The 26,785-nt window shown below is 45.1% G+C and overlaps 1 protein-coding gene across 1 annotated transcript in view; it reads left to right on the forward strand.

Annotated features, from left to right (window-relative positions):
- Nucleotides 1–26,785, forward strand: part of STAG1 (stromal antigen 1) — a 463,433-nt gene that overhangs the window by 200,155 nt on the left and 236,493 nt on the right. Inside the window, exon 4 of the mRNA XM_038759978.1 lies at nucleotides 5,151–5,315. Coding sequence (XP_038615906.1) covers nucleotides 5,151–5,315 — 165 coding nt within the window. The remainder of the gene's footprint in view (nucleotides 1–5,150; nucleotides 5,316–26,785) is intronic.

Here is a 26,785-nt window from a genome sequence, read left to right on the forward strand (position 1 = left end):
TCTGTTACAACGTACCTCACTGACCAGAAAATAGCACTATTACCTGGTACTTTGGGTGTTCCCCAAATAAGGACGGTTTTAATCAATCAATCCTATTTATTGAGCGCTTACTGTGTGCAGAGCACTGTACTAAGCGCTTGGGAAGTACAAGTTGGCAACATATAGTGACAGTCCCTACCCAACAGTGGGTTCACAGTCTAAACGTCTTAATCAGTCAGAAGGATTTATGGAGGGCTTAAGGTGCGCAGAGCACTGTACTAAGCGCCTTAGCTTGATTTCTCGTGGAGAAGGAATTCACAGTGTTGCTGTCCTTCCTCAAGCAGCATGGCTCAATGGAAAGAGCCCCGGCTTTGGAGTCAGAGGCATGGGTTCGAATCCCGGCTCCACCACGTGTTTGCTGTGTGACCTTAGGCAAGTCAATTAACTTCTCTATATGTTGCCAACTCGTACTTCCCAAGCGCTTAGTACAGTGCTCTGCACACAGTAAGCGCTCAATAAATACGATTGATGGATTGATTGATTCTCTGAGCCTCAGTTACCTCATCTGGAAAATGGGGATTAAGACTGTGAGCCTCATGTGGGACAATTTGATCACAATGTATCCCCCCCCAGCGCTTAGAACAGTGCTTTGCACATAGTAAGCGCTTAACAAATGCCATTATTATTATTATTATTATTATTAATCCCCATTTTACAGGTGAGGGAACTGAGGCCCAGAGAAGTGAAGTGACTTACCCAAAGTCACACAGCTGACAAGTGGCAGAGCCGGGATTAGAACCCACGACCTCTGATTCCCAAGTCCGTGTTCCTTCCACCAAGCCACACTGCTTCTGGTGTTTATTTGGATCCTACCCTGTTTTTTAAGCGGTAGAGGGATGTAGTAGGTTTCCTGCCACGGTTTCATGCCTTTCCCAAGTCGTGAGTGAGAGCTCAGGGCTCATCATCATCATGCAGTTGTAGTTGGGTTAATTTTCCTTGGGTGATTAATTGCAATTTAAAACTCATCTGCTTCTCTTCTGCCTTACGAGGGCCTTCTGCAGCTTAATTCATCTGCACAGAATCATGGAGAAGCTTAGTGCCTTCATTTTTAAGCACTTATTAGGTATCCAGCACTGTTCTAAGCACTGGGGTTGATACAAGTTAATCAGATTGGACCCAGTCCCTGTCCTAAAAAGGGGCTTACAATCCAAGTATGGTATTTCATCCATGTTTTACAGTTGAGGAAACTGAGGCACAGAGAAGTTAAGTAAGTTGCCCAAGGTCACACGGTCAGAGCCGGGGTTAGAACCCAGGTCCTCTAACTCCCAGGCCCGTTCGATTTCCACCACACAGTGCTGATTTCCTTCCGGATCGTTAATCATTCCATTAATCAGTGGTATTTATTGAGCACTTCCTAGGTGCAAAGCACTGTACTAAGCGTTTGGGAGAGTACAGTCCAGCAGAATCAGCAGACACATTCCCTGTCCATAATGAGCTTACAGTCTAAAGGGGGAGATGGACACTAATACGAGTAAATATATAATTTATAATATATAAGTAAAAAATATGTTCTTAAGTACTGTGGGATTGGGGGTGGGGCAAGATCGTTATACTTTTTTGGCCTAGGGGCCATACAGTTTGGATTTTGAAAGTGTATTTGCTATTTCAGGATTCATTCATTCATTCATTCAATTCAGTCATATTTATTGAGCGCTTACTGTGTGCAGAGCACTGTACTAAACACTTGGGAAGTACAAGTTGGAAACAGATAGAGATGCTCCCTACCCAACAACGGCCTTGCAAGAGAAGGAAATTCAGTGTCTGTGGATAACTTTCTAAATGTCTTCTAATACTCCATGATGCTGCTTACTTAAACTATTAAGATCCCAGAACACACAAAATTTCTATTAGTCAAAACACAAAAACAAGTTTTCATCTAGAGAAATTTTAGTGACATTCTATTTTGGTTTGCTTTCTAATGAAATAAAACTACGTACTGTGCCACGCCCTTAAGAAAACCAGATTTTCTCCTTGCTTCTTTCTCCTGTTAGCCCCCCAACCTCCTCAGCCCCCAATTCCTTGAACCGCTGAAGTGTTCTAAGATGTAAAATAGTCATGTCGTCAGCTGAAGTGGGGGAAAAAAACCAATATCTATTAGTCAAAACACAAAAACAGGTTTTCATCTAGAGAAACTTTAGTGACATTCTATTTGATTTGCTTTCTAATGAAATCAAACCACGTACTGTGCCACGGCCTTAAGAAAACCAGATTTTCTCCTTGCTTCTTTCTCCTATTAGCCCCCCAACCTCCTCAACCCCCAATTCCTTGAACCGCCGAAGTGTTCTAAAATGTAAAATACTCATGTCGTCAGCTGAAGTGGGGGAAAAAAACCAACCAATCAATCAATCGTATTTATTGAGCGCTTACTGTGTGCAGAGCATTGTACTAAGCGCTTGGGAAGTACAAGTTGGCAACATATAGAGACGGTCCCTACCCAACAGTGGGCTCACAGTCTAGAAGGGGGAGACAGAGAACAAAACCAAACATACTAACAAAATAAAATAAATAGACTAGATATGTACAAGTAAAATAAATAAATAAATAAATAGAGTAATAAATATATACAAACATATATACATAATTTCTATTAGTCAAAACACAAAAACAGGTTTTCATCTAGACAAATTTTAGTGACATTCTATTTGATTTGCTTTCTAATGAAATCAAACCACGTACTGTGCCACGCCCTTAAGAAAACCAGATTTTCTCCTTGCTTCTTTCTCCTATTAGCCCCCCAACTTCCTCAGCCCCCAATTCTTTGAACCGCTGAAGTGTTGTAAAATGTAAAATAGTCATGTCCTCAGCTGAAGTGGGGGAAAAAAAACAATTTCTATTAGTCAAAGCACAAAAACAGGTTTTCATCTAGAGGAACTTTAGTGACATTCTATTTGATTTGCTTTCTAATGAAATAAAGCCACATACTGTGCCACGGCCTTAAGAAAACCCCTTTTAGACTGTGAGCCCACTGTTGGGTAGGGACTGTCTCTATATATTGCCAATTTGTACTTCCCAAGCGCTTAGTACAGTGCTCTGCACATAGTAAGCGCTCAATAAATACGATTGATGATGATGATGAAAACCAGATTTTCTCCTTGCTTCTTTCTCCTATTAGCCCCCCCAACCTCCTCAACCCCCAATTCCTTGAACCGCTGAAGTGTTCTAAAACGTAAAATAGTCATGTTGTCAGCTGAAGTGGGGGGAAAAAAATAATTTCTATTAGTCAAAACACAAAAGCAGGTTTTCATCTAGAGAAATTTTAGTGACATTCTATTTGATTTGCTTTCTAATGAAATCAAACCACGTACTGTGCCACGCCCTTAAGAAAACCAGATTTTCTCCTTGCTTCTTTCTCCTATTAGCCCCCCCAACCTCCTCAACCCCCAATTCCTTGAACCACTGAAGTGTTCTAAAATGTAAAATACTCATGTCGTCAGCTGAAGTGGGGGAAAAAAACCAACCAATCAGTCAATCAATCGTATTTATTGAGCGCTTACTGTGTGCACAACATTGTACTAAGCGCTTGGGAAGTACAAGTTGGCAACATATAGAGACGGTCCCTACCCAACAGTGGGCTCACATTCTAGAAGGGGGAGACAGAGAACAAAACCAAACATACGAACAAAATAAAATAAATACAATAGATATGTACAAGTAAAATAAATAAATAAATAGAGTAATAAATATATACAAACATATATACATAATTTCTATTAATCAAAACACAAAAACAGGTTTTCATCTAGAGAAATTTTAGTGACATTCTATTTGATTTGCTTTCTAATGAAATCAAACCGCGTACTGTGCCACGCCCTTAAGAAAACCAGATTTTTCCTTGCTTCTTTCTCCTATTAGCCCCCCAACCTCCTCAACCCCCAATTCCTTGAACCGCTGAAGTGTTCTAAAACGTAAAATAGTCATGTCATCAGCTGAAGTGGAGGAAAAAAACCAATTTCTATTAGTCAAAACACAAAAACAGGTTTTCATCTAGAGAAATTTTAGTGACATTCTATTTTGATTTGCTTTCTAATGAAATAAGGCCACGTACTGTGCCACGCCCTTAAGAAAACCAGATTTTCTCCTTGCTTCTTTCTCCTATTAGCCCCCCAACCTCCTCAACCCCCAATTCCTTGAACCACTGAAGTGCTCTAAAATGTAAAATACTCATGTCGTCAGCTGAAGTGGGGGAAAAAAACCAATCAATCAATCGTATTTATTGAGCGCTTACTGTGTGCAGAGCATTGTAATAAGCACTTGGGAAGTACAAGTTGGCAACATATAGAGACGGTCCCTACCCAACAGTGGGCTCACAGTCTAGAAGGGGGAGACAGAGAACAAAACCAAACATACTAACAAAATAAAATAAATACAATAGATATGTACAAGTAAAATAAATAAATAAATGGAGTAATGAATATATACAAATATATATACATAATTTCTATTAGTCAAAACACAAAAACAGGTTTTCATCTAGAGAAACTTTAGTGACATTCTATTTGATTTGCTTTCTAATGAAGTAAAACCACGTACTGTGCCATGCCCTTAGGAAAACCAGATTTTCTCCTTGCTTCTTTCTCCCATTAGCCCCCCAACCTCCTCAACCCCCAACTCCTTGAACAGCTGAAGTGTTCTAAAACGTAAAACAGTCATGTCGTCAGCTGAAGTGGGGGGAAAAAACTAATTTCTGTTAGTCAAAACACAAAAACAGGTTTTCATCTAGAGAAATTTTAGTGACATTCTGTTTGATTTGCTATCTAATGAAATCAAACCACGTACTGTGCCACGCCCTTAAGAAAACTAGTTTTTCTCCTTGCTTCTTTCTCCTATTAGCCCCCCAGCCTCCACAACCCCCAATTCGTTGAACCGCTGAAGTGTTCTAAAATGTAAAATACTCATGTCGTCATCTGAAGTGGGGGGAAAAAACAGTCTCTAAGATATATGCCTCTAGTTGTGCAAAAAAACAAAGGGGGGGGGCGATTCATTTTTTTCCTGCAAACCCCCTGAAAGGGAAGGGTGTCGGTTTAAGAACACGTCGCTCAGGCTAATGGTCACATTTCGCTTAACGACTCACGGTCCAAAATTCTTAATCGCCCGCTCTTCTCTCTCTCCAGTCTGCAAATAAGAAACCTCGGAAATCTCCAGGGGAGAAGAGCCGGTCGGAGGCCGGAGTGAGAGGAGCTGGTCGCGGAAGAGCCAATGGGCACCCTCAGCAGAACGGAGAAGGGGAGCCCGTCACACTGTTCGAGGTGGTGAGGCTGGGAAAAAGTGCAATGCAGGTAGCTATCTCCGTCGGGGCTTCGCCCGGCTCATCGAAGCCAATTCACTCGCGGAAACGGCAAGAAATGAGATTTTGGCCGGCACCGTTGGTGTGGGGGAGAGGGTTCGGTGTAGAAATTCCAACCCATTGTAAGTTTCACGTTGGAATGAGGAATGAACAACGTGGAGCGTCCGTTTATTGTTCATTCATTCATTCAGTCGGATTTATTGAGTGCTTACTATCAATCAATCAATCATATGTATTGAGCGCTTACTGTGTGCAGAGCCCTGTACTAAGCGCTTGGGAAGTACAAGCTGGCAACATATAGAGACCCGTCAGTGGGCTCACAGTCTAGAAGGGGGAGACAGAGAACAAAACCAAACATACTAACAAAATAAAATAAATAGAATAGGTAGGTACAAGTAAAATAAATAAATAAATAGAGTAAAAATACTATGTGCAAAGCACTGTTGTAGTGTTCTCTCCCTAGCACTCAGTAATAATAGCAATAATGATAATAATGGTATTTGTTAAGCGCGTACTAGGCTAGACTAGTCTTCTAGACTGGGAGCCCACTGTTGGGTAGGGCCCGTCTCTATGTGTTGCCAACTTGTACTTCCCAAGCGCTTAGTACAGTGCTCTGCACACAGTAAGCGCTCAATAAATACGATTGAATGAATGAATGAATGAGCAACACAGGAGTCGACAGCGTCACCCGGAAAGGGAGGGAGCCATTGGGGGCAAAGGCGCATGCGGGTGGCTCTATGGTTTAGACGTTAGTTGCCGTATCAGCAAAGACTCAGGGTGACCTCAAATGCCGTTTGTTGCATTCCTGCATTCATACTGGGTTGGAGAAACCCTCGAGGACTCAGCCGAGGCTTGCAGCTAGAATTGGGTTAGGTCAATCAAAGATCTGAGTATTTGTTATTCATAATAATCATAATAATGGCATTTATTAAGCACTTACTATGTGCAAAGCACTGTTCTTAGCGCTGGGGAGGTTACAAGGTAATCAGGTTATCCCACCGGGGGCTCACAGTCTTCATCCCCATTTTACAGATGAGGGAACTGAGGCTTAGAGAAGTGAAGTGACTTGCCCAAAGTCACACAGCTGACAATTGGAGGAGCCGGGATTTGAACCCATGACCTCTGACTCCAAAGCCCGGGCTCTTTCCACTGAGCCACGCTGCTTCTCCAAGAATAGTATTAAGTGCTTTTTCTGTGGCAGGCGTGGTTCTAAGTGTTGGGGTAGATACAAGACAGTCAGATTGGACACCATCTCTGGCCCTCATGGGGCTCGCAGTCTCAATCCTCAATTTATCGACGAGGGAACTGAGGCCCAGAGAAGTATAGACTGTGAGCCCACTGTTGGGTAGGGACTGTCTCTATATGTTGCCAACTTGTACTTCCCAAGCGCTTAGTACAGTGCTCTGCACACAGTAAGCGCTCAATAAATACGATTGATTGATTAAAGTGACACGCCCATGGTCTCACATCCGTCAGACTGTGAGCTCGTTGTTGGGTAGGGACCGGCTCTGTATGTTGCCAACTTGTACTTCCCAAGCGCTTGATACAGTGCTGTGCACACAGGAAGCGCTCAATAAATACGATTGAATGCATGAATGAAAGTGGCGGAGTCGGGATTAGAACCCAGGTGCTTCTGACCCCCAGGCCTGGGATCTGTCCACTATTCATTCATTCATTCAATCGTATTTATTGAGTGCTTACTGTGTGCAGAGCACTGTACTAAGCGCTTATAGGCCATGCTGCTTTCTGTATTTGCCATTGCTGAGGCCTCAGGCTGGCCCGAGCCAGCCGAAGGACTCTTGGCTCGTTGCCTAGCTGAGGGTTGCCAAGGATGTCAGTACTTAGGTCGGTCTAATAACTCAAGATTTCAAGGCTCTCCCGCCACCGTATAGATCTGTTCTCTTCAGCCACTATTCCCCAACATGCTTCTTTGCTTCCCGTTGTTATTGTTGTTGTTTTTAATGTGGTGCTTTTTTAAGTTAACTACTATGTGCCAGGCACTGTATTAAGCACCGTGGTGGATACAAGCTGATCATTCGTTCATTCAATTGTATTTATTGAGCGCTTACTGTGTGCAGAGCACACAGGTTGGATCAGGTTGGACACAGTAATAATAGTAATAATAATAATAATTGTGGTATTTGTTAAGCACCTACTGTGTTCCAGGTGCTGTACTAAGCACATGGGCATGAGTATTAAAATACTTAAAGGATTCATTCATTCATTCATTCATTCAATTGTATTTATTGAGCGCTTACTGTGTGCAGAGCACTGTACTAAGCACTTGGGAAGTACAGGTCGGCAACATTGAGAGACGGTCCCGACCCAGCAGCGGGCTCACAGTCTGGAAGGGGGAGACAGACAACAAAACAAAACATGTGGGCAGGTGTCAAGTCATCAGAACAAATAGAAGTAAAGCTAGATGCACATCATTAACAAAATAAATAGAATTGTAAACACGTACAAGTAAAATAAATAGAGTAATAAATCTGTACAAACATATATACAGGTGCTGTGGGGAGGGGGAGGAAGTAAGGCGGGGGGATGAGGAGGGGTAGAGGAAGGAGGGGACTCAATCTGGGAAGGCCTCCTGGAGGAGGTGAGCTCTCAGTAGGGCTTTGAAGGGAGGAAGAGAGCTAGCTTGGCGGATGTGCGGAGGGAGGGCATTCCGGGCCAGGGGGAGGACGTGGGCTGGGGGACGATGGCGGGACAGGTGAGAACGAGGCCTAACGGTGAGGAGGTTAGCGGCGGCAGAGGAGCGGAGGTTGCGGGCTGGGCTGGAGAAGGAGAGAAGGGAGGTGAGGTAGGAGGGGGCGAGGGGATGGACAGCCTGGAAGCCCAGGGGGAGGAGTTTCTGCCTGATGCGCAGATTGATTGGTAGCCTCTGGAGATTTTTGAGGAGGGGAGTAACATGCCCAGGGCGTTTCTGGACAAAGACAATCCGGGCAGCAGCATGAAGTATGGATTGAAGTGGGGAGAGACAGGAGGATGGGAGATCAGAGAGAAGGCTGATGCAGTAATCCAGTTGGGATAGGATGAGAGATTGAACGAGCAGGGTAGCGGTTTGGATGGAGAGGAAAGGGCGGATCTTGGCAATGCTGCAGAGCTGAGACCGGCAGGTTTTGGTGACGGCTTGGATGTGAGGGGTGAATGAGAGAGCGGAGTCGAGGACGACACCAAGCTTGCGGGCTTGTGAGACGGGAAGGATGGTAGTGCCGTCAACAGAGATGGGAAAGTTAGGGAGAGGACAAGGTTTGGGAGGGAAGACAAGGAGCTCAGTTTTCGACATGTTGAGCTTTAGGTGGCGGGCGGACATCCAGATGGAGATGTCCTGAAGGCAAGAGGAGATGCGAGCCTGGAGGGAGGGAGGGAGAGCAGGGGCAGAGATGTAGATTTGGGTGTCATCAGCGTAGAGATGATAGTTGAAGCCATGGGAGTGAATGAGGTCACCGAGGGAGTGCGTGTAGATCGAGAACAGAAGGGGACCGAGAACCGAACCTTGAGGAACCCCCACAGTAAGGGGATGGGAGAGGGAGGAGGAGCCTGCAAAAGAGACTGAGAATGAACGTGAACGGCCGGAGAGATAAGAGGAGAACCAGGAGAGGACGGAGCCTGTGAAGCCAAGGTTGGTATTATTATCATACCAACAAATACCAACATAGAGAAGTAGTGTGGTTCAGTGGAAAGTGCCCAGGCTTTGGAGTCAGAGGTCATGGGTTCAAATCCCGGCTCTGGCAGTTGTCAGCTGTGTGACTTTGGGCAAGTCACTTCACTTCTGTGCACCACAGTTCCCTCATCTGTAAAATGAGGATTAAGACTATGAGCCCCACGTGGGATAACCTGATCACATTGTAAACTCCCCAGTGCTTAGAACAGTGCTTTGCACATAGTAAGTGCTTAATAAATGCTATCATTGTTATTATTATTATTACTGTGGGACTCAGTCGCCTTATCTGTATAATGGAGATTAAGATTGAGCCCTGTTTGGGGCAGAGACTGTGTCACCCTTCTAGACTGTGAGCCCGTTTTTGGGTAGGGATTGTCTCTATCTGTTGCCGAATTGTACTTTCCAAGCGCTTAGTACATTGCTCTGCTCACAGTAAGTGCTCAATAAATACGTTTGAATGAATGAATGAATGATTGTTGTATTAGTAAGTGTGCGACACGTGAGAGAGAGAGAGAAAGAAGGCTTCCTAAAGGAAATGTGACATTGCTCTGCTCACAGTAAGCGCTCAATAAATACGATTGAATGAATGAATGAATGATTATGTTGGATTAGTAAGTGTGCGACACGTGAGAGAGAAAGAAGATTTCCTAAAGGAAATGTGACATTGCTCTGCTCACAGTAAGCGCTCAATAAATACAATTGAATGAATGAATGATTCTGTTCGTAAATGTGTGACACGTGAGAGAGAGGGAAAGAAGGCTTCCTAAAGGAAATGTGATCTCATAAACGCTTTGAAGATGTTGAAGAAGTGGTGCAATTCTTTCTTTGATACAGATCTGTTTTGAAACACAAGTCAGTTGAATTATCTGGGCCTCAGTTCCTTCATCTGCAAAATGGGAAGTCAGTCCCTCTTGTCCCTCTTTGATTTGGACTGTCAGCCCCTTGTGGGATCTAATTATCTGACATCCAGCCCAGCCCTTAGTCCGGTGTTAGGAACACAGTAAGAGCTTAACAAATACCCCAGTTGTTATGAATATATTTTGTGGCAAGGGTGTTTCTTGAGGGGCACAAAGCCAACACCCACCCCCTAAATGGAAGCTCACTGGTGGAGCCATCCTGAAAAAAATTGGAGCGATATTCCTTCAGCTGTGCTTTGCAAACTGCCTGGAAAGTGGTGCTGCTAACTTGTCTGCTTGATTCATATATATATATATATTAATTACATGTTATAAAGTATTGATTTATATTAACGTCTGTCTCCCCCTCTAGACTGTAAGGCTGCCATAGGGAGGGAGATTGGTTGTTTTTTTTAATGGTATTAAGTATTTACTATATGCCAGGTACTGTTCTAAGTGCTAGGGTAGTTTAATGGGTTTAAAGGGTTCAAATCCCAGCTCTGCCAATTGTCAGCTGTGTGACTTTGGGCAAATCACTTAACTTCTCTGTGCCTGTTACCTCATCTGGAAAACCTGGGACATCTGGGACAACCTGATCACCTTGTAACCTCCCCAGCTCTTAGAACAGTGCTTGCCACATAGTAAGCGCTTAACAAATACTTCAGTCTATACTTCACTCTGCTGCCTGGATCATCTTTGTGTGGAAATGCTCTGGGCACGTCACTCCCCTCCTCAAAAATCTCCAGTGGCTGCCTGTCAACCTTCGAATCAAGCAAAAACTCCTCACTCTCAGCCTCAAGGCTGTCCATCACCTCTCCCCCTCCTACCTCACCTCCCTTCTTTCCTTCTCCAGCCCAGCCCGCACCCTCCGCTCCTCTGCCACCGCTCACCTCCTCACCGTGCCTCGTTCTCGCCCGTCCCGCCGTCGAACCCGGGCCCAAGTCCTCCCCCGGGCCTGGAATGCCCTCCCTCCACACATCCGCCAAGCTAGCTCTCTTCCTCCCTTCAAAGCCCTACTGAGAGCTCACCTCCTCCAGGAGGCCTTCTCACACTGAACCCCCTTTATCCTCTCCTCCTCCCCAACCCCCCCTCCCTACCTCCTTCCCCTCCCCACAACACTTGTATATATATTTGTACAGATTTATTACTCTATTTATTTTACTTGTACATATTTACTATTCTATTTATTTTGTTAATGATGTGCATATAGCTGTAATTCTATTTGTTCTGACAATTTTGACACCTGTCTGCATATTTTGTTGTGTGTCTCCCCCTTCTAGACTGTGAGCCCATTGTTGGGTAGGGACCGTCTCTGTATGTTGCCAACTTGTACTTCCCAAGTGTTTAGTACAGTGCTCTGCACACTGTAGTGCTCAATAAATACGATTGAATGAATGAATGAATGGAGAAGTAGTGTGGCTCAATGGAAAGAGCATAGGCTTTGGAGTCAGAGGTCTTGGGTTCAAATCCCAGCTCCGCCAACTGTCAGCTGTGTGACTTTGGGCAGGTCACTTAACTTCTCGGGGCCTCAGTTCCCTCATCTGTAAAATGGGGATGAAGACTGTGAGCCCCCTGTGGGACAACCTGATCACCTTGTAACCTCCCCAGCGCTTAGAACAGTGCTTTGCATGTAGTAAGCGCTTAATAAATGCCATTTAAAAAATGAATGAATGAACGAACAAATGCCATCGTTATTATTATTATTATGGGTTAGCAGCCCTCACAGGTCAGCCTGACCATGCTCCCAGGGAGCAGCACAGCGTCCGTGCCCTCCCAGGTCTGTCGGGAGGCCGTCAGTGGGAGACCACCGACCGACGACGGCATCCACCAGAAACCCACCGTGGCTCAGGCTACTGTTTTCACTCCCAGGCCCGGGCTCGACCCACTCATGTTGCCATGCTGCTTCTAAGTCCTGCCCCGTGCCCTCACTGCCACAATCATCAATCAATCAATCATATTTATTGAGCACTCACTGTGTGCAGAGCACTGTACTAAGCGCTTGGGAAGTCCAAGTTGGCAACATATAGAGACGGTCCCTACCCAACAGTGGGCTCACCGTCTAGTCACGGCACAAAGAGCCGGCTCCAACGCCGCCTTAGATCGATTTCAAAATGAAGCCGCTTCGATTAGCGTCGTTAAGGATTACATTAATGGGGGATTCATTTTTTTTTTCCCCTCCCGATGATCAGAGGTCCCGTCCCGACTGGCCCGGTGGCGTCTCGTAGCTAGTTGTGGCTCGTTCCTTCAAATTCATCTTGGCTCTTAAAATTTTATTAAGTTTCTGAACTCTTGGTCTCCCTCCGTGCATCTTTCTCATAGATCACTTTGGTGTACAGATGGCCTGTGACAGGTGAAGCAGGGAAAGAGATTACTGTGTCTATTTTTAGGCTGCGGTAACAGCGGGCCGGGAATCTCAGATTCAAATGTGGGAAATATGCTTCGTTTTGGAGGAGTTCTGATTATTGAAGACAGGAAAGTATGCGTATTTAAAAAAAAAAAATATGGGTTCATTCAATCGTATTTATTTATTGAGCACTTACTGTGTGCAGAGCACTGTACTAAGCGTTTGGAAAGTACAAGTTGGCAACATAATGATAATAATAATAGCATTTATTCATCTGTAGAATGGGGATTAAGACTGTGAGCCCCCCGTGGGACAAACTTGCAACCTCCCCAGCGCTTACAACAGTGCTTTGCACATAGTAAGTGCTTAACAAATGCCATTATTATTATTATTATTCATTCATCCAGTCGTATTTATTGAGTGCTTACTGTGTGCAGAGCACTGTACTGAGCGCTTGAGAAGTAGAAGTTGGCAGCATATAGAGACGGTCCCTACCCAACAGTGGTTTCACAGTCTAGATGTTATTATTCTTTGTGCCTCAGTTACCTCATCTGTAAAATGGGGATTAAAACTGTGTGCCCCCTGTGGGACAACCTTGTAACCTCTCCAGCGCTTAGAACAGTGCTTTGCACATAGTAAGTTATTAACAAATGCCATTATTATTATTATTATTATTATTATTATTTATTAAGCGCTTACTATGTGCAAAGCACTGTTCTAAGCACTGGGGAGGTTACAAGGTGATCAGGTTGTCCCACGGGGGCGCACAGTCTTCATCCCCATTTTACAGATGAGGTAACTGAGGCCCAGAGAAGTGAAGTGAGTTGCCCAAAGTCACACAGCTGACAATTGGCAGGCCGGGATTTGAACCCATGACCTCTGACTCCAAAGCCCGGGCTCTTTCCGATGACCCACGCTGCTTCTCATGATCTTTCTCATGAGAAAGATCACATATAGAGACGGTCCCTACCCAGCAGCGGGCACACAGTCTAGAAATTGTGTAATTGCACACTCAAACTGTCTCTCCACATAGTAATATAGTTCCAATTTGCAGAAATTGCCCTTCTGTAATGACTGTGAGCCCACTGTTGGGTAGGGACTGTCTCTATATGTTGCCAACTTGTACTTCCCAAGCGCTTAGTACAGTGCTCTGCACACAGTAAGCACTCAATAAATACGATTGATTGATTGATTGCGTTGTATCAGTTTGCTGAAGTCCTGTTCATTCCACTCTCTTCTCCCAGTACACCCCAGCTGGCACTCCCCCTTCTTCCTTTTAATGATATTTGTTGAGCGCTTACTATGTGCCAGGCACTGTGCTAGATGCTGGGGTAGATACAAGCAAGTCAGATTAGAGAAGCAGCGTGGCTCAGTGGAAAGAGCCCGGGCTTTGGAGTCAGAGGTCATGGGTTTGAATCCCGGCTCCACCAATTGTCAGCTGTATGACTTTGGGCAAGTCACTTAAGTTCTCTGTGCCTCAGTTACCTCATCTGTAAAATGGGGATTAAAACTGTGAGCCCCACATGGGACAACCTGATCACCTTGTAACCTCCCCAGCGCTTAGAACAGTGCTTTGCACATAGTAAGTGCTTAATAAATGCCATTATTATTGTTATTATTATTATTATTATTGGTCCCAGTCCATGTCCCCCAGGGGGCTCACAGTCTTCATCCCCGTGGCTCAGTGGAAAGAGCCCGGGCTTTGGAGTCAGAGGTCATGGGTTCGAATCGCGGCTCCTCCACATGCCTGCTGTGTGACCTTGGGCAAGTCACTTAACTTCTCTGAGCTTCAGTTACCTCATCTGTAAAATGGGGATTAAGACTGTGAGCCCCACGTGGGGCAACCCGATCACTTTGTATCCCCCCAAGCGCTTAGAACGGTGCTTTGCACATAGTAAGCGCTTAACAAATGCCAACATTATTATTATTATCATTATTATTATTATTATTATTATTATTATTATTATTATTATTACGAGGTAACGAGCTAAACAGCTCACTCTGCCCCATTCTTTTCTCTGCCATCAGCGATCCCTGCTCATGCCCTTCCTTCCCCCTGGAATCGCCCCTCCCACAAACCCCCCAGACCCCTGTCGCGACCCCAGGGACGTGGACTGTGTCCACCCTGATTGACTTGTGTCTATTCCAGTGCTCTGCACACAGTAAGCGCTCAATAAATACGATTGCTTTATTACTCTATTTATTTTACTTCTGCATATTTATTCTACTTGTTTTATTTTGTTAATATGTTTGGTTTTGTTCTCTGTCTCCCCCTTCTAGACTGTGAGCCCACTGTTGGGTAGGGACCGTCTCTATATGTTACCAACTTGTACTTCCCAAGCGCTTAGTACAGTGCTCTGCACACAGTAAGCGCTCAATAAATACGATTGATTGATTGATTGCTTACTACAGTGCCTGGACATAGTAAGCGCTTAACAGATACCATAAAAACAAAACAGACAACAGACAGACAACAGAACAAAGCATATTAACCAAATGAAAGACATAGAATAAATACGTCCTGGTAAAATAAGTAAATGGAGGAATAAATCTGTACAAACATCTAAGCAGGTGCTGTGGGGAGGGGTAGGAGGTAAAAGTTGGGGGAGGAGGGGGATTAGAACAGTGCTTTGCACATAGTAAGCGCTTAACAGTCGTTTAGACTGTGAGCCCACTGTTGGGTAGGGACCATCTCTATATGTTGGCAACTTGGACTTCCCAAGCGCTTAGTACAGTGCTCTGCACACAGTAAGCGCTCAATAAATACGTTTGATTAACAAATGCCATCATCATGATTATTATTAGTATTATTATTTGGCCGAGATCAGTCTGGTGAACAGGCTACTATACCTCACCAAGATGTTGGTATTTGTACAGATTTATCACTCTATTTATTTTACTTGTACATATTTACAGTTCTATTCATTTTATTAATTGATGCGCATTTAGCTTTAATTCTGTTTGTTCTGCCGACTTTGACACCTGTCGATGTGTTTTGTTTTGTTGTCCGTCTCCCCCTCCTAGACTGTGAGCCCGTTGTCGGGTAGGGACCGTCTCTATGTGTTGTCAACTTGTACTTCCCAAGTGCTTAGTACAGTGCTCTGCACACAGTAAGCACTCAATAAATACAATTGAATGAATGAATGAGTAAAAAATAGTGATGTTAAGGGGTCTTAATCCCTGTGAGGAAACAATTTTCTGACTCTTCACTCCGTGACCCGGTGGAAAGAGCCCGGGCTTTGGAGTTTTATTTTGTTAATATGTTTTGTTTTGTTGTCTGTCTCCCCCTCCTACACTGTGAGCCCGTTGTCGGGTAGGGACCGTCTCTATATGTTGTCAACTTGTACTTCCCAAGCGCTTAGTACAGTGCTCTGCACACAGTAAGCGCTCAATAAATACGATTGAATGAATGAATGAATAAAAAACAGTGATGTTAAGGGGTCTTAATCCCTGTGAGGAAACAATTTTCTGACTCTTCTCTCCGTGGCCCAGTGGAAAGAGCCCGGTCTTTGGAGTTTTATTTTATTAATATGCTTTGTTTTGTTGTCTGTCTCCCCCTTCTAGACTGTGAGCCCACTGTTGGGTAGGGACCATCTCTAGATGTTACCAACTTGGACTTCCCAAGCGCTTAGTACAGTGCTCTGCACACAGTAAGCACTCAATAAATATGATTGAATGAATGAATGAATGAATGAATCAGAGGTCATGGGTTCAAATCCCGGCTCTGCCAGTTGTCAGCTGTGTGACTTTGGGCAAGTCACTTCACTTCTCTGGGCCTCAGTGACCTCATCTGTAAAATGGGGATTAAGACTGTGAGCCCCCTGTGGGACGACCTGATCACCTTGTAACCTCCCCAGCGCTTAGAAAGAACAGTGCTTTGCACATAGGAAGCACTTAATAAATGCCATCATTATTATTATTATTATTATTATTCACTGCTCCTTGTGGGGCCATGCTTAGTAAATCGATCAAACAGTGGTATTGAATGAGCACTACTGTGTGCAGAGCACTGTCCTAAGCACTTGGGAAAGTAGAATCCAACAGAATTAGTAGGCATCATCCCAGCCCACAAGGAGCATCATAATGATAATAATGGTATTTGTTAAGCTCCTACTACACGCCAGGCACTGTACTAAGCGCTGGGGTGGATACAAGCAAATTGGGTTGGACATGGGGCTCACAGTCTCAGTCCCCATTTTCCCCCTTCTAGACTGTGAGCCCGTTGTTGGGTAGGGACCGTCTCTAGATGTAGCCAACTTTTACTTCCCAAGCGCCTAGTACAGTGCTGTGCACACTGTAAGTGCTCAGTAAATACGATTGAATGAATGAATTTTCCAGATGAGGTAACTGAGGCCCAGAGAAGTGAAGTGACTTGCCCAAGGTCACGCAGCCGACAAGCGGTGGAACCAGGATTAGAATCCATGACCTTCTGACTCAATCAATCAATCAATCGTATTTATTGAGCACTTACTGTGTGTGCAGAGCACTGTCCTAAGTGCTTGGGAAGTCCAAGTTGGCAACATATAGAGACGGTCCCTACCCAACAGTGGGCTCATCCCGTGCTCTAACCATTATGCCACACTGCTTCTACAGTCTTCAATTTAAATTTAACCCCCCCTACTCTCCCCCTAGTTCCCAGACTGGCTTTCGGTTTCCTTCTCCCAGTGTCTACTCTGAGGTATCAACACCAACACCAATTCCCTTCAAAGCCCTACTGAGAGCTCACCTCCTCCAGGAGGCCTTCCCACACTGAGCCCCCTCCTTCATCTCCCCCTCCTCCCCCTCCCCATCCCCCAGCCTTACCTCCTTCCCCTCCTCACAGCACCTGTATATATGTATATATGTTTGTACATATTTATTACTCTATTTTACTTGTACATATTTATTCTATTTATTTCATTTTGTTAATATGTTTGGTTTTGTTCTCTGTCTCCCCCTTCTAGACTGTGAGCCCACTGTTGGGTAGGGACTGTCTCTATATGTTGCCAAATTGTACTTCCCAAGCGCTTAGTACAGTGCTCTGCACACAGTAAGCGCTCAATAAATGTGATTGAATGAATGAATGAATGAACACCAGTTGTTGGGGTGGGGGGAGAGGAAGAGAGGGGAGGCGCCAAGTCCGGGAAGACCCCTGGGAAGCCTGGCAGCTCTAGACTGTAGGCTCATTGCAGGCAGGGAATGGGTCTGTTGTTATATTGTACTCTCCCAAGTGCTTAATGCAGTGCTCGGCACACTTCATTCATTCATTCAATCGTATTTATTGAGCGCTTACTGTGTGCGGAGCACTGTACTAAGCGCTTGGGAAGTACAAGTCGGCAACATCTACAGACGGTCCCTACCCAATCAATGAATCAATCAATCATATTTATTGAGCGCTTACTGTGTGCAGAGCACTGTACTAAGCGCTTGGGAAGTCCAAGTTGGCAACGTATAGAGACAGTCCCTACCCAACAGTGGGCTCACAGTCTAGAAGGGGGAGACCGACAACGAAACAAAGCACGTAGACAGGTGTCAAAACCACCTGAACAAATGGAATTATAGCTGTTGCCACTTGGGCCTCACGGGCTTCCATTTGACAGATGGGATAACTGAGGCACAGCGAAATGAAGTGACCTGCCCGTGGTCACACAGCAGACGAGCGGCAGAGCTGGGATTAGAACCCGGGTCCTCTGATTCCCAGGCTTTTGCACTTTGGCCGCTTCTCCTGGTTGAAGGACTCCGATGGCCTCAGGCTGGCCATTTGCACCTAGTGCTATGAATTATGTGAGCGGTTTGTTGTCTCATTCCTCAGCGTGCTTTGTGATTAGGTCTGCCTGCTCGCAGCTTGTGATGATGATGATGATGATGATAATGGCATTTATTAAGTGCTTACTATGTGCGAAGCACTGTTCTAAGCACTGGGGAGGTTACAAGGTGATCAGGTTGTCCCACGGGGGGCTCGCAGTCTTAATCCCCATTTTACAGATGAGGTATCTGAGGCACAGAGAAATTAAGTGACTTGCCCAAAATCACACAGCTGACAATTGGCAGAGCCGGGATTTGAACCCAAGACCTCTGACTCCAAAGCCCGGGCTCTTTCCACTGAGCCACGCTGCTTCTCTTGTGCTGTGTAAGTATCATAGAAGAGGGGAGCTCTTTCTAGAGAATCCAGAACCGTGCATGGGAAATCAGAGAGGGAAAAGGTAGATGTGAAAGAGTCAGGAAATGCCAAGAGCAAAATTATGTCATGATAATAAATAATAAAATAAATAATAATGGTATTTGTTAAGCGCTTACTATGTGCAAAGCACTGTTCTAAGCGCCGGGGGGGAATACGATCAGGTTGTCCCATGTGGGGCTCACAGTCTTTATCCCCATTTTACAGATGAGGTACTTGAGGCACAGAGAATCCAGAACAGTGCATGGGAAATCAGAGAGGGAAAAGGTAGATATGAACGAGTCAGGAAATGCCAAGAGCAAAATTATGTCATGATAATAAATAATAAAATAAAGAATAATGGTATTTGTTAAGCGCTTACTATGTGCAAAGCACTGTTCTAAGTTCTGGGGGAGAATACAAGGTGATCAGGTTGTCCCACGGGGGGCTCACAGTCTTCATCCCCATTTTACAGATGAGGTACCTGAGGCACAGAGAATCCAGAACCGTGCATGGGAAATCAGAGAGGGAAAAGGTGGATATGAAAGACTCAGGAAATGCCAAGGGCAAAATTATGTCATGATAATAAATGATAAAATAAATAATAATGGTATTTGTTAAGCGCTTACTATGTGCAAAGCACTGTTCTAAGCACCGGGGGGGAATACAAGGTGATCAGGTTGTCCCATGTGGGGCTCACAGTCTTCATCCCCATTTTACAGATGAGGTAACTGAGGCACAGAGAATCCAGAACCGTGCTTGGGAAATCAGAGAGGGAAAAGGTAGATATGAAAGAGTCAGGAAATGCCAAGAGCAAAATTATGTCATGGTAATAAGTAATAAAATAAATAATAATGGTATTTGTTAAGCGCTTACTATGTGCAAAGCACTGTTCTAAGCGCTGGGGGAGAATACAAGGTGATCAGGTTGTCCCCCATGGGGTTCACAGTCTTCATCCCCATTTTACAGATGAGGTACCTGAGGCACAGAGAATCCAGAACCGTGCATGGGAAATCAGAGAGGGAAAAGGTAGATATGAAAGAGTCAGGAAATGCCAAGAGCAAAATTATGTCATGATAATAAATGATAAAATAAATAATAATGGTATTTGTTAAGCGCTTACTATGTGCAAAGCACTGTTCTAAGCACCGGGGGGGAATACAAGGTGATCAGGTTGTCCCACGTGGGGCTCACAGTCTTCATCCCCATTTTACAGATGAGGTAACTGAGGCACAGAGAATCCAGAACCGTGCTTGGGAAATCAGAGAGGGAAAAGGTAGATATGAAGGAGTCAGGAAATGCCAAGAGCAAAATTATGTCATGGTAATAAGTAATAAAATAAATAATAATGGTATTTGTTAAGCGCTTACTATGTGCAAAGCACTGTTCTAAGCGCCCAGGGGGAATACGAGGTGATCAGGTTGTCCCACGTGGGGCTCACAGTCTTCATCCCCATTTTACAGATGAGGGAACTGAGGCTCAGAGAAGTTAAGTGGCTTGCCCAAGGTCACACAGCTGACAAGTGGCGGAGCCGCGATTCAAACCCATGATACGTGTGGGTCAATCCAGGACACTTTGATTCACAATCTTTGCCACACCGTAAATATGAAGTTGGGCAGCGGAGCAGCTAGAGAAGCTTGCAAAGGAGAACGCTTATTGAAAATGGTGTTAACGTCATCCTACCATTAATTCAATTGTATTTGTGGAGCGCTTACTGTGTGCAGAGCACTCTACCACTTCAGGCTGTCGTTCCTGGAAAAAAAAAATAAGAAAAAAGAGGGGGAGAATCCCCAACCTGGAATTAGGCGACCAGGGCAGGAATAAAATTCCCTCCCTGCTACCACCACCGCCACCTTCCCACCCGCCATTATGCAGGGTGGCTTAGTGGCTTAGATTTGAACCCATGACCTCTGACTCCAAAGCCCGGGCTCTTTCCACTGAGCCATGCTGCTTCTTGTATTTCCTAAGAGCTTAGTATAAAACAGCCCAGGCTTGGGAGTCAGAGGACATGGGTTCTAATCCTGGCCCCGCCACTTGTCTGCCGTGTCGTCTTGGGCAAGCCGCTTAACTTCTCTGGGCCTCGGTTACTTCATCTGGAAAATGGGGATGAAGACTGTGAGCCCCATGTGGGACAACCTGGCCTCAGTTACCTCATCTGGAAAGTGGGGTTGAAGATTGTGAGCCCCACGTGGGACAACCTGATTACCTTGTTTCTACCCTAGTGCTTAGAACAGTGCTTGGCACATAGTAAGCGCTTGTTTCTAGACTGGGAGCCTGTTGTTGGGAAGGGACTGTCTCTATATGTTGCTGATTTGTAATAATAATAATAATAATAGCATTTATTAAGCGTTTACTATGTGCAAAGCACTGTTCTAAGCGCCGGGGAGGTTACAAGGTGATCCCACGGCGGGCTCACAGTATTAATCCCCATTTTACAGATTAGGTAACGGAGGCACAGAGAAGTGAAGTGACTTGCCCAAAGTCACACAGCCGACGGTTGGCGGAGCCGGGATTTGAACCCATGACCGCTGACTCCAAAGCCCGGGCTCTTTCCACTGAGCCATGCTGCTTCTTGTACTTCCCAAGAGCTTAGTATAGTGCTCTGCACGTAGTAAGTGCTCAATAAATCCGATTGAATCAATCAATGAGTGAATTCCATAATAAATAAAAATGATTGTGGCTCACAACACTGACCTCTCAGAGTTGCTCAGTCAACCAGTGGTATTTATCGAGTGCTCACTGTGAGAGAGTGTGATGCATCAGAGTTGGCAGACACATTCCCTGCCCACAACGAAGAGGTGTATGATGATGGGTTTTAGATTTTTAATCATTTTTCATGGCATTTGCTAAGCACTTACTAGATGCCAGGCAATGTACTAAGCACTGGGGTAGATACGAGCTAATCATTTTGGACTCGGTCCGTGTCTTTTTTTAATAGTATTTGTTAAGTGCTTACTACGTGTCGGGCACTGTACTAAAGCGCTCGGGTGGATACAGGCAAATCAGGTTAGATACAGTCCCTGTCCCATATGGGGCCCCCTGTCTCAGTCCCCATTTTCCAGATGAGGTAACTGAGGCACAGAGAAAGGAAGTGATTTACCCAGCGTCTCACATAGGTAGGTGGCAGATGTTGCCAATTTGTACTTCCCAAGCGCTTAGTACAGTGCTCTGCACATAGTAAGCGCTCAATAAATACGATTGATGATGATTTATTGAGTGCTTACTGTGTGCCAGAGCCCTTGTGCATATCTTATTCTATTTATTTTATTTTGTTAGTATGTTTGGTTTTGTTCTCCGTCTCCCCCTTTTAGACTGCGAGCCCACTGTTGGGTAGGGACTGTCTCTAGATGTTGCCAATTTGTACTTCCCAAGCGCTTAGTACAGTGCTGTGCACATAGTAAGCGCTCAATAAATATGATTGATGATGATGATGATGATGATGATGATCTAGGTTCTGTGATTCCCAAGCCCATGTTCTTTTCCCTACGCCACGCTGCTTCCAGAAAAATCTGCTCAAGACGGAAAAAGGTGTTCATTACTCATTTACAAAAGTATTCATTCATTCAGTTGTATTTATTGAGCGCTTACTATGTGCAGAGCACTGTACTAAGCGCTTGGAAAGTACAGTTCAGCAACAGAGACAGTCCCTACCCAACAACTGGCTCATGTTCTAGAAGGGGGAGACAGACAGCAAAACAAGTAAACAAGTGTCAATACCATCAAAATAGATAAATAGAATTATAGCTATCTACACGTCATTAATAAAATAGAGTAATAAATATGTACAAATATACACAAGTGCTGTGGGAGGGGAAGGCGGTAGGGCAGAGGGAGGGAGGTGGGGCGAAGGGGACGGGGAGGGGAGCAGAGGAAAAGGGGGGGCTCAGTCTGGGAAGGCCTTCTGGAGGAGGTGAGCTCTTAGTAGAGCTTTGAAGGGAGGAAGAGAGCTAGTTTGGCTACTTTCCTCACCATTGGCTTTAAAGCTGTCCATCACTTTGCCCTCCTCTACCTCACCTCCCTTCTCTCCTTCTTCAGCCCAGCCCGCACCCTCCGCTCCTCTGCCACCGCTAACCTCCTCACTGGGCCTCGTTCTCGCCTGTCCCGCTGTGTTTGTACATATTTATTACTCTCTTTATTTATTTATTTTACTTGTACATATCAATTCTATTTATTTTATTTTGGTAGTATGTTTGGTTTTGTTCTCTGTCTCCCCCTTTTAGACTGTGAGCCCACTGTTGGGTAGGGACTGTCTCTATATGTTGCCAACTTGTACTTCCCAAGCGCTTAGTACAGTGCTCTGCACACAGTAAGCGCTCAATAAATGCGATTGATTGATTGATTGATTGATTGATTGACCCCCGGCCCACGTCCTACCTCTGTCCTGGAACGCCCTCCCTCCTCAAATCCGCCAAACACTCTCCCCCTTTTCAAAGCCTTACCGAAGGCCCATCTCCTCCAAGAGGCCTTCCCAGACTAAGCCCCATTTTTCCTCATCTCCCACTCCCTTCTGCGTCACTCTGACTCACTCCCTTTGCTCTCCCCACCCCCCGCCCCACTGCACTTATGTATATATCTGTCATTTTATTTATATTTGATGTCTGTTTACTTGTATGGATGTCTGTCTCCCCACCCCCTTCCAGACTGTGAACTTGTTGTGGGCAGGGATTGTCTCTCTTTATTACTGTATCGTATTTTCCCACGCGCTTTAGTACAGTGCTCTGCACACAGTAAGCGCTCAATAAATACAATTAAATAAGTGAATTCATTCAATTCATTCAATCGTATTTATTGAGCGCTTACTGTGTGCAGAGCACTGTACTAAGCGTTTGGGAAGTACAAGTTGGCAACACATAGAGACGGTCCCTACCCAACAGTGGGCTCACAGTCTATAAGATCTCCCAACACCTATTCACTGAGCGGTGCTGGCTGTCTCAGGCCAGTTAACCGTCACTCGCTAATAGCTCTTTGAAAAGATGGATGGAAAAAAGGATAGAAAGTGATGAGCACAGTGGCATTTGGAATTAGCTAAAGGGTTTTTTTTTTTAATTAAAAAACATAGTGAATTGAAATAAGTTTCCCTGGGAAGGAAAAAGGATCATCTTCAAATGTACAAACTGAATCCCTGTATTTTACGAACTGAATATAATAGCCACTTTGGAAACCGGGGCATTTTCAGCAGATAGAAAACACTTTAACTCCTGCCATTCCGGTCATTGCCCCAGTTGCTGAGTTCCCACGGCTCTGCCCTTGACACCCTCGTTTTAATCAATATCATTGAACGTATGAGCAGCTGGGGAAAGTCTGGCCCAAGAAAGGATCATCAAGGAAGACAGAGGATAACAACGCTCATCGGAAAGAAAGGGAGGAAAGGCAATTTAGGAATAGTTCCCGGGGCAGCAGCTTGTCAACCCATTTCCCTTTATTTCTACTCCTTAGTGGAAGAAAGTAAATGAATAACAGGGGTCCCTTGCTGATTCCCCCCCGAATCTCCTCCGCTTTACTGGTCTTGCCCCTTAGTGGAGAAGAAAAGGGCAATGCCAGTAGAGCTCATCGTCCCTTCTTTTCTCAGGGTAAGTGCTCCTGATGTGACCCTGGGGGTGAAACCCGGTTTCTCAAACTATTTACAAGTGCTCATTGTCCCAAGAGGATAATAATAACGATGGCGTTTGGGAAGTGCTTTGTGCCAGGCCCTGTACTAAGCGCTGGGGTGGATTCAAGCAAATTGGCTTGGACACAGTCCCTGTCCCACATGGGGCTCACAGTCTCGAGCCCCGTTTTCCAGATGAGGTTCACTGAGGCCCAGAGAAGTGAAGTGACTTGCCCAAGGTCACACAGCAGACAAGTGGCGGACCTGGGATTGGAACTCATGACCTTCCGACGCCCAGGCCCGTGCTGTATCCACTACGCCACATAGCTTCTCGCGTGAAGCAAGATGTGAAGGCCCATCTCCTCCAAGAGGCCTTCCCTGACTAAGCCCTCCTTTCCTCTACTCCCACTCCTTTCTGCATCACCCTTGCAGAATCACGTAACATCATAATCAGTCATATTTATTGAGCGCTTACTGTGTGCAGAGCACTGTACTAAGCGCTTGGGAAGTACAAGTTGGCAACATATAGAGACAGTCCCTACCCAACAGTGGGCTCACAGTCTAAAAGGGGGAGACAGAGAACAAAACCAAATATACTAACAAAATAAAATAAATAGAATAGATATGTACAAGTAAAATAAATAAATAAATAACTATAATCACATCAGTCAACTCCTCCCCCTGGCCCGGAATGCCCTACCTCCACACATCCGCCAAGCTAGCTCTCTTCCTCCCATCAAAACCCTACTGAGAACTCACCTCCTCCAAGATGCCTTCCCAGACTGAGCCCCCTTTTTCCTCTCCTCCTCCTCCCCATCCCCCCAGCCTACCTCCTTCCCCTCCCCACAGCACCTGTATATATGTTTGTACAGATTTATTGCTCTATTCATTTTACTTTTCTATTTATTTTGTTAATGATGTGCATCTAGCTTTATTTCTATCTGTTCTGACGACTTGACACCCGTCCACATGTTTTGTTGTCTGTCTCCCCCTTCTAATAATAATAATGTTGGTATTTGTTAAGCACTTACTATGTGCCAAGCACTGTTCTAAGCGCTGGGGTAGATGCAAGGTAATCAGATTGTCCCACGTTGGGCTCACAGTCTTCATCCCCATTTTACAGTTGAGGGAACTGAGGCCCAGAGAAGTTAAGTGACTAGCCCAAGGTCACACAGCTGACAAGTGGCGGAGCCAGGATTTGAACCCATGACCTCTGACTCCAAAGCCCGTGCTCTTTCCAGTGAGCCACGCTGCTTCTAGACTGTGAGCCCGTTGTTGGGTAGGGACTGTCTCTCTATGCTGCCGACCTGTATTTCCCAAGCGCTTAGTACAGTGCTCTGCATGCAGTAAGCGCTCAATAAATACGATTGAATGAATCAATCAATCAATCAACTCTGTTTATTGAGTGCTGACTGGGTGCAGCGCACTGGACTAAGCGCTTGGGTATAACAGAGTTGGTAGACACATTCCCTTCCCATAACAAGATTCCAGTTTAGAGGGAGACAGAGCCATGTACTGCAATAGCAATTCTGTTGGGTAATGAGGTTTGAATAGTTAATAATAATAATAATGGCATTTGTTAAGCACTTACTACATGTGAAGCACTGTTCTAAGCACTGGGTGGGGAGGATACAAGGTGATCCGGCGGTCCCACGTGGGGCTCACACTCCTCATCCCCATTTTACAGATGAGGTAACTGAGGCTCAGAGACGTTATGTGAATTGCCCAAAGTCACACGGCTGACAAGTGGCAGAGCCGGGATTAGAACCCACGACCTCTGACTCCCAAGTCCGGGCTCTTTTCACTAAGCCACGCTGCTTCTCTGGGAAAGGCAAATCTGTATTTAGGTCCTTTTTTGTGGTTTTTCATGGTACTTGTTAACTCTGTGCCAGGGACTATACTGAGGTAGATACAAGCTAATCACATTGGACACAGTCCATGGCCCACACAGGGCTCAGAGGCTTTATCCCCGTTTTGCAGACAAGGTCCCCGAGGCTCAGAGAAATGAAGTGACTTGCCCAAGATCACCTAGAAGACAAATGATGGAGCTGGGATTAGAACTCAGGTCCTCTGACTCCTGGGCCCGTGCTCTTTCCACTAGGCCACACTGCTTCCCACTCCTATACGCTTAAGATACAGGGCATCTAGGAGATTTCTTTCCCCCTCGGCTCTAAAACTCAGCAGCGGTATATAATAATAATAATAATAATAATAATAATGGCATTTATTAAGCACTTCCTATGTGCAAAGCACTGTTATTTCAGCAGTTGGCCACTGGCCCATCATTCGTATTAGTATCACTTATTTTATATCCAGCCTTGCAAAGCGGAGAAATGTTTTATGCATTTCTAGGAGGCCATGGTCTTTTGAAAGCAGTATAATGATGGCATTTATTAAGCGTTTACTATGTGCAAAGCACTGTCCTAAGCTCTGGGGAGGTTACAAGGTAATCAGGTTGTCCCACGGGGGGCTCAAAGTCTTAATCCCCATTTTACAGATGAGGGAACTGAGGCCCAGAGAAGTGAAGTGACTTGCCCAACGTCACACAGCTGGCAGTTGGCGGAGCCGGGATTTGAACCCATGACCTCTGACTCCAAAGCCCGGGCTCTTTTCACTGAGCCAAGCTGCATCTCTATCTAGGACAGGCGTCATCAAGGCAAAGCATCATAAAGGCAAATGAACAAGCGTGAAACTGTTTTTATAAGGAAAACAAAACAATTTAAAATGTGGACTCATAAAGGAAAAGCTGTTTATCAATCAGTGAATCGATCAATTCATTCATTCATTCAATCATATTTATTGAGCGCTTACTGTGTGCAGAGCACTGTACTA

Source organism: Tachyglossus aculeatus, chromosome 1, assembly GCF_015852505.1.
Source record: "Tachyglossus aculeatus isolate mTacAcu1 chromosome 1, mTacAcu1.pri, whole genome shotgun sequence".
NCBI classification, from domain to species: domain Eukaryota; kingdom Metazoa; phylum Chordata; class Mammalia; order Monotremata; family Tachyglossidae; genus Tachyglossus; species Tachyglossus aculeatus.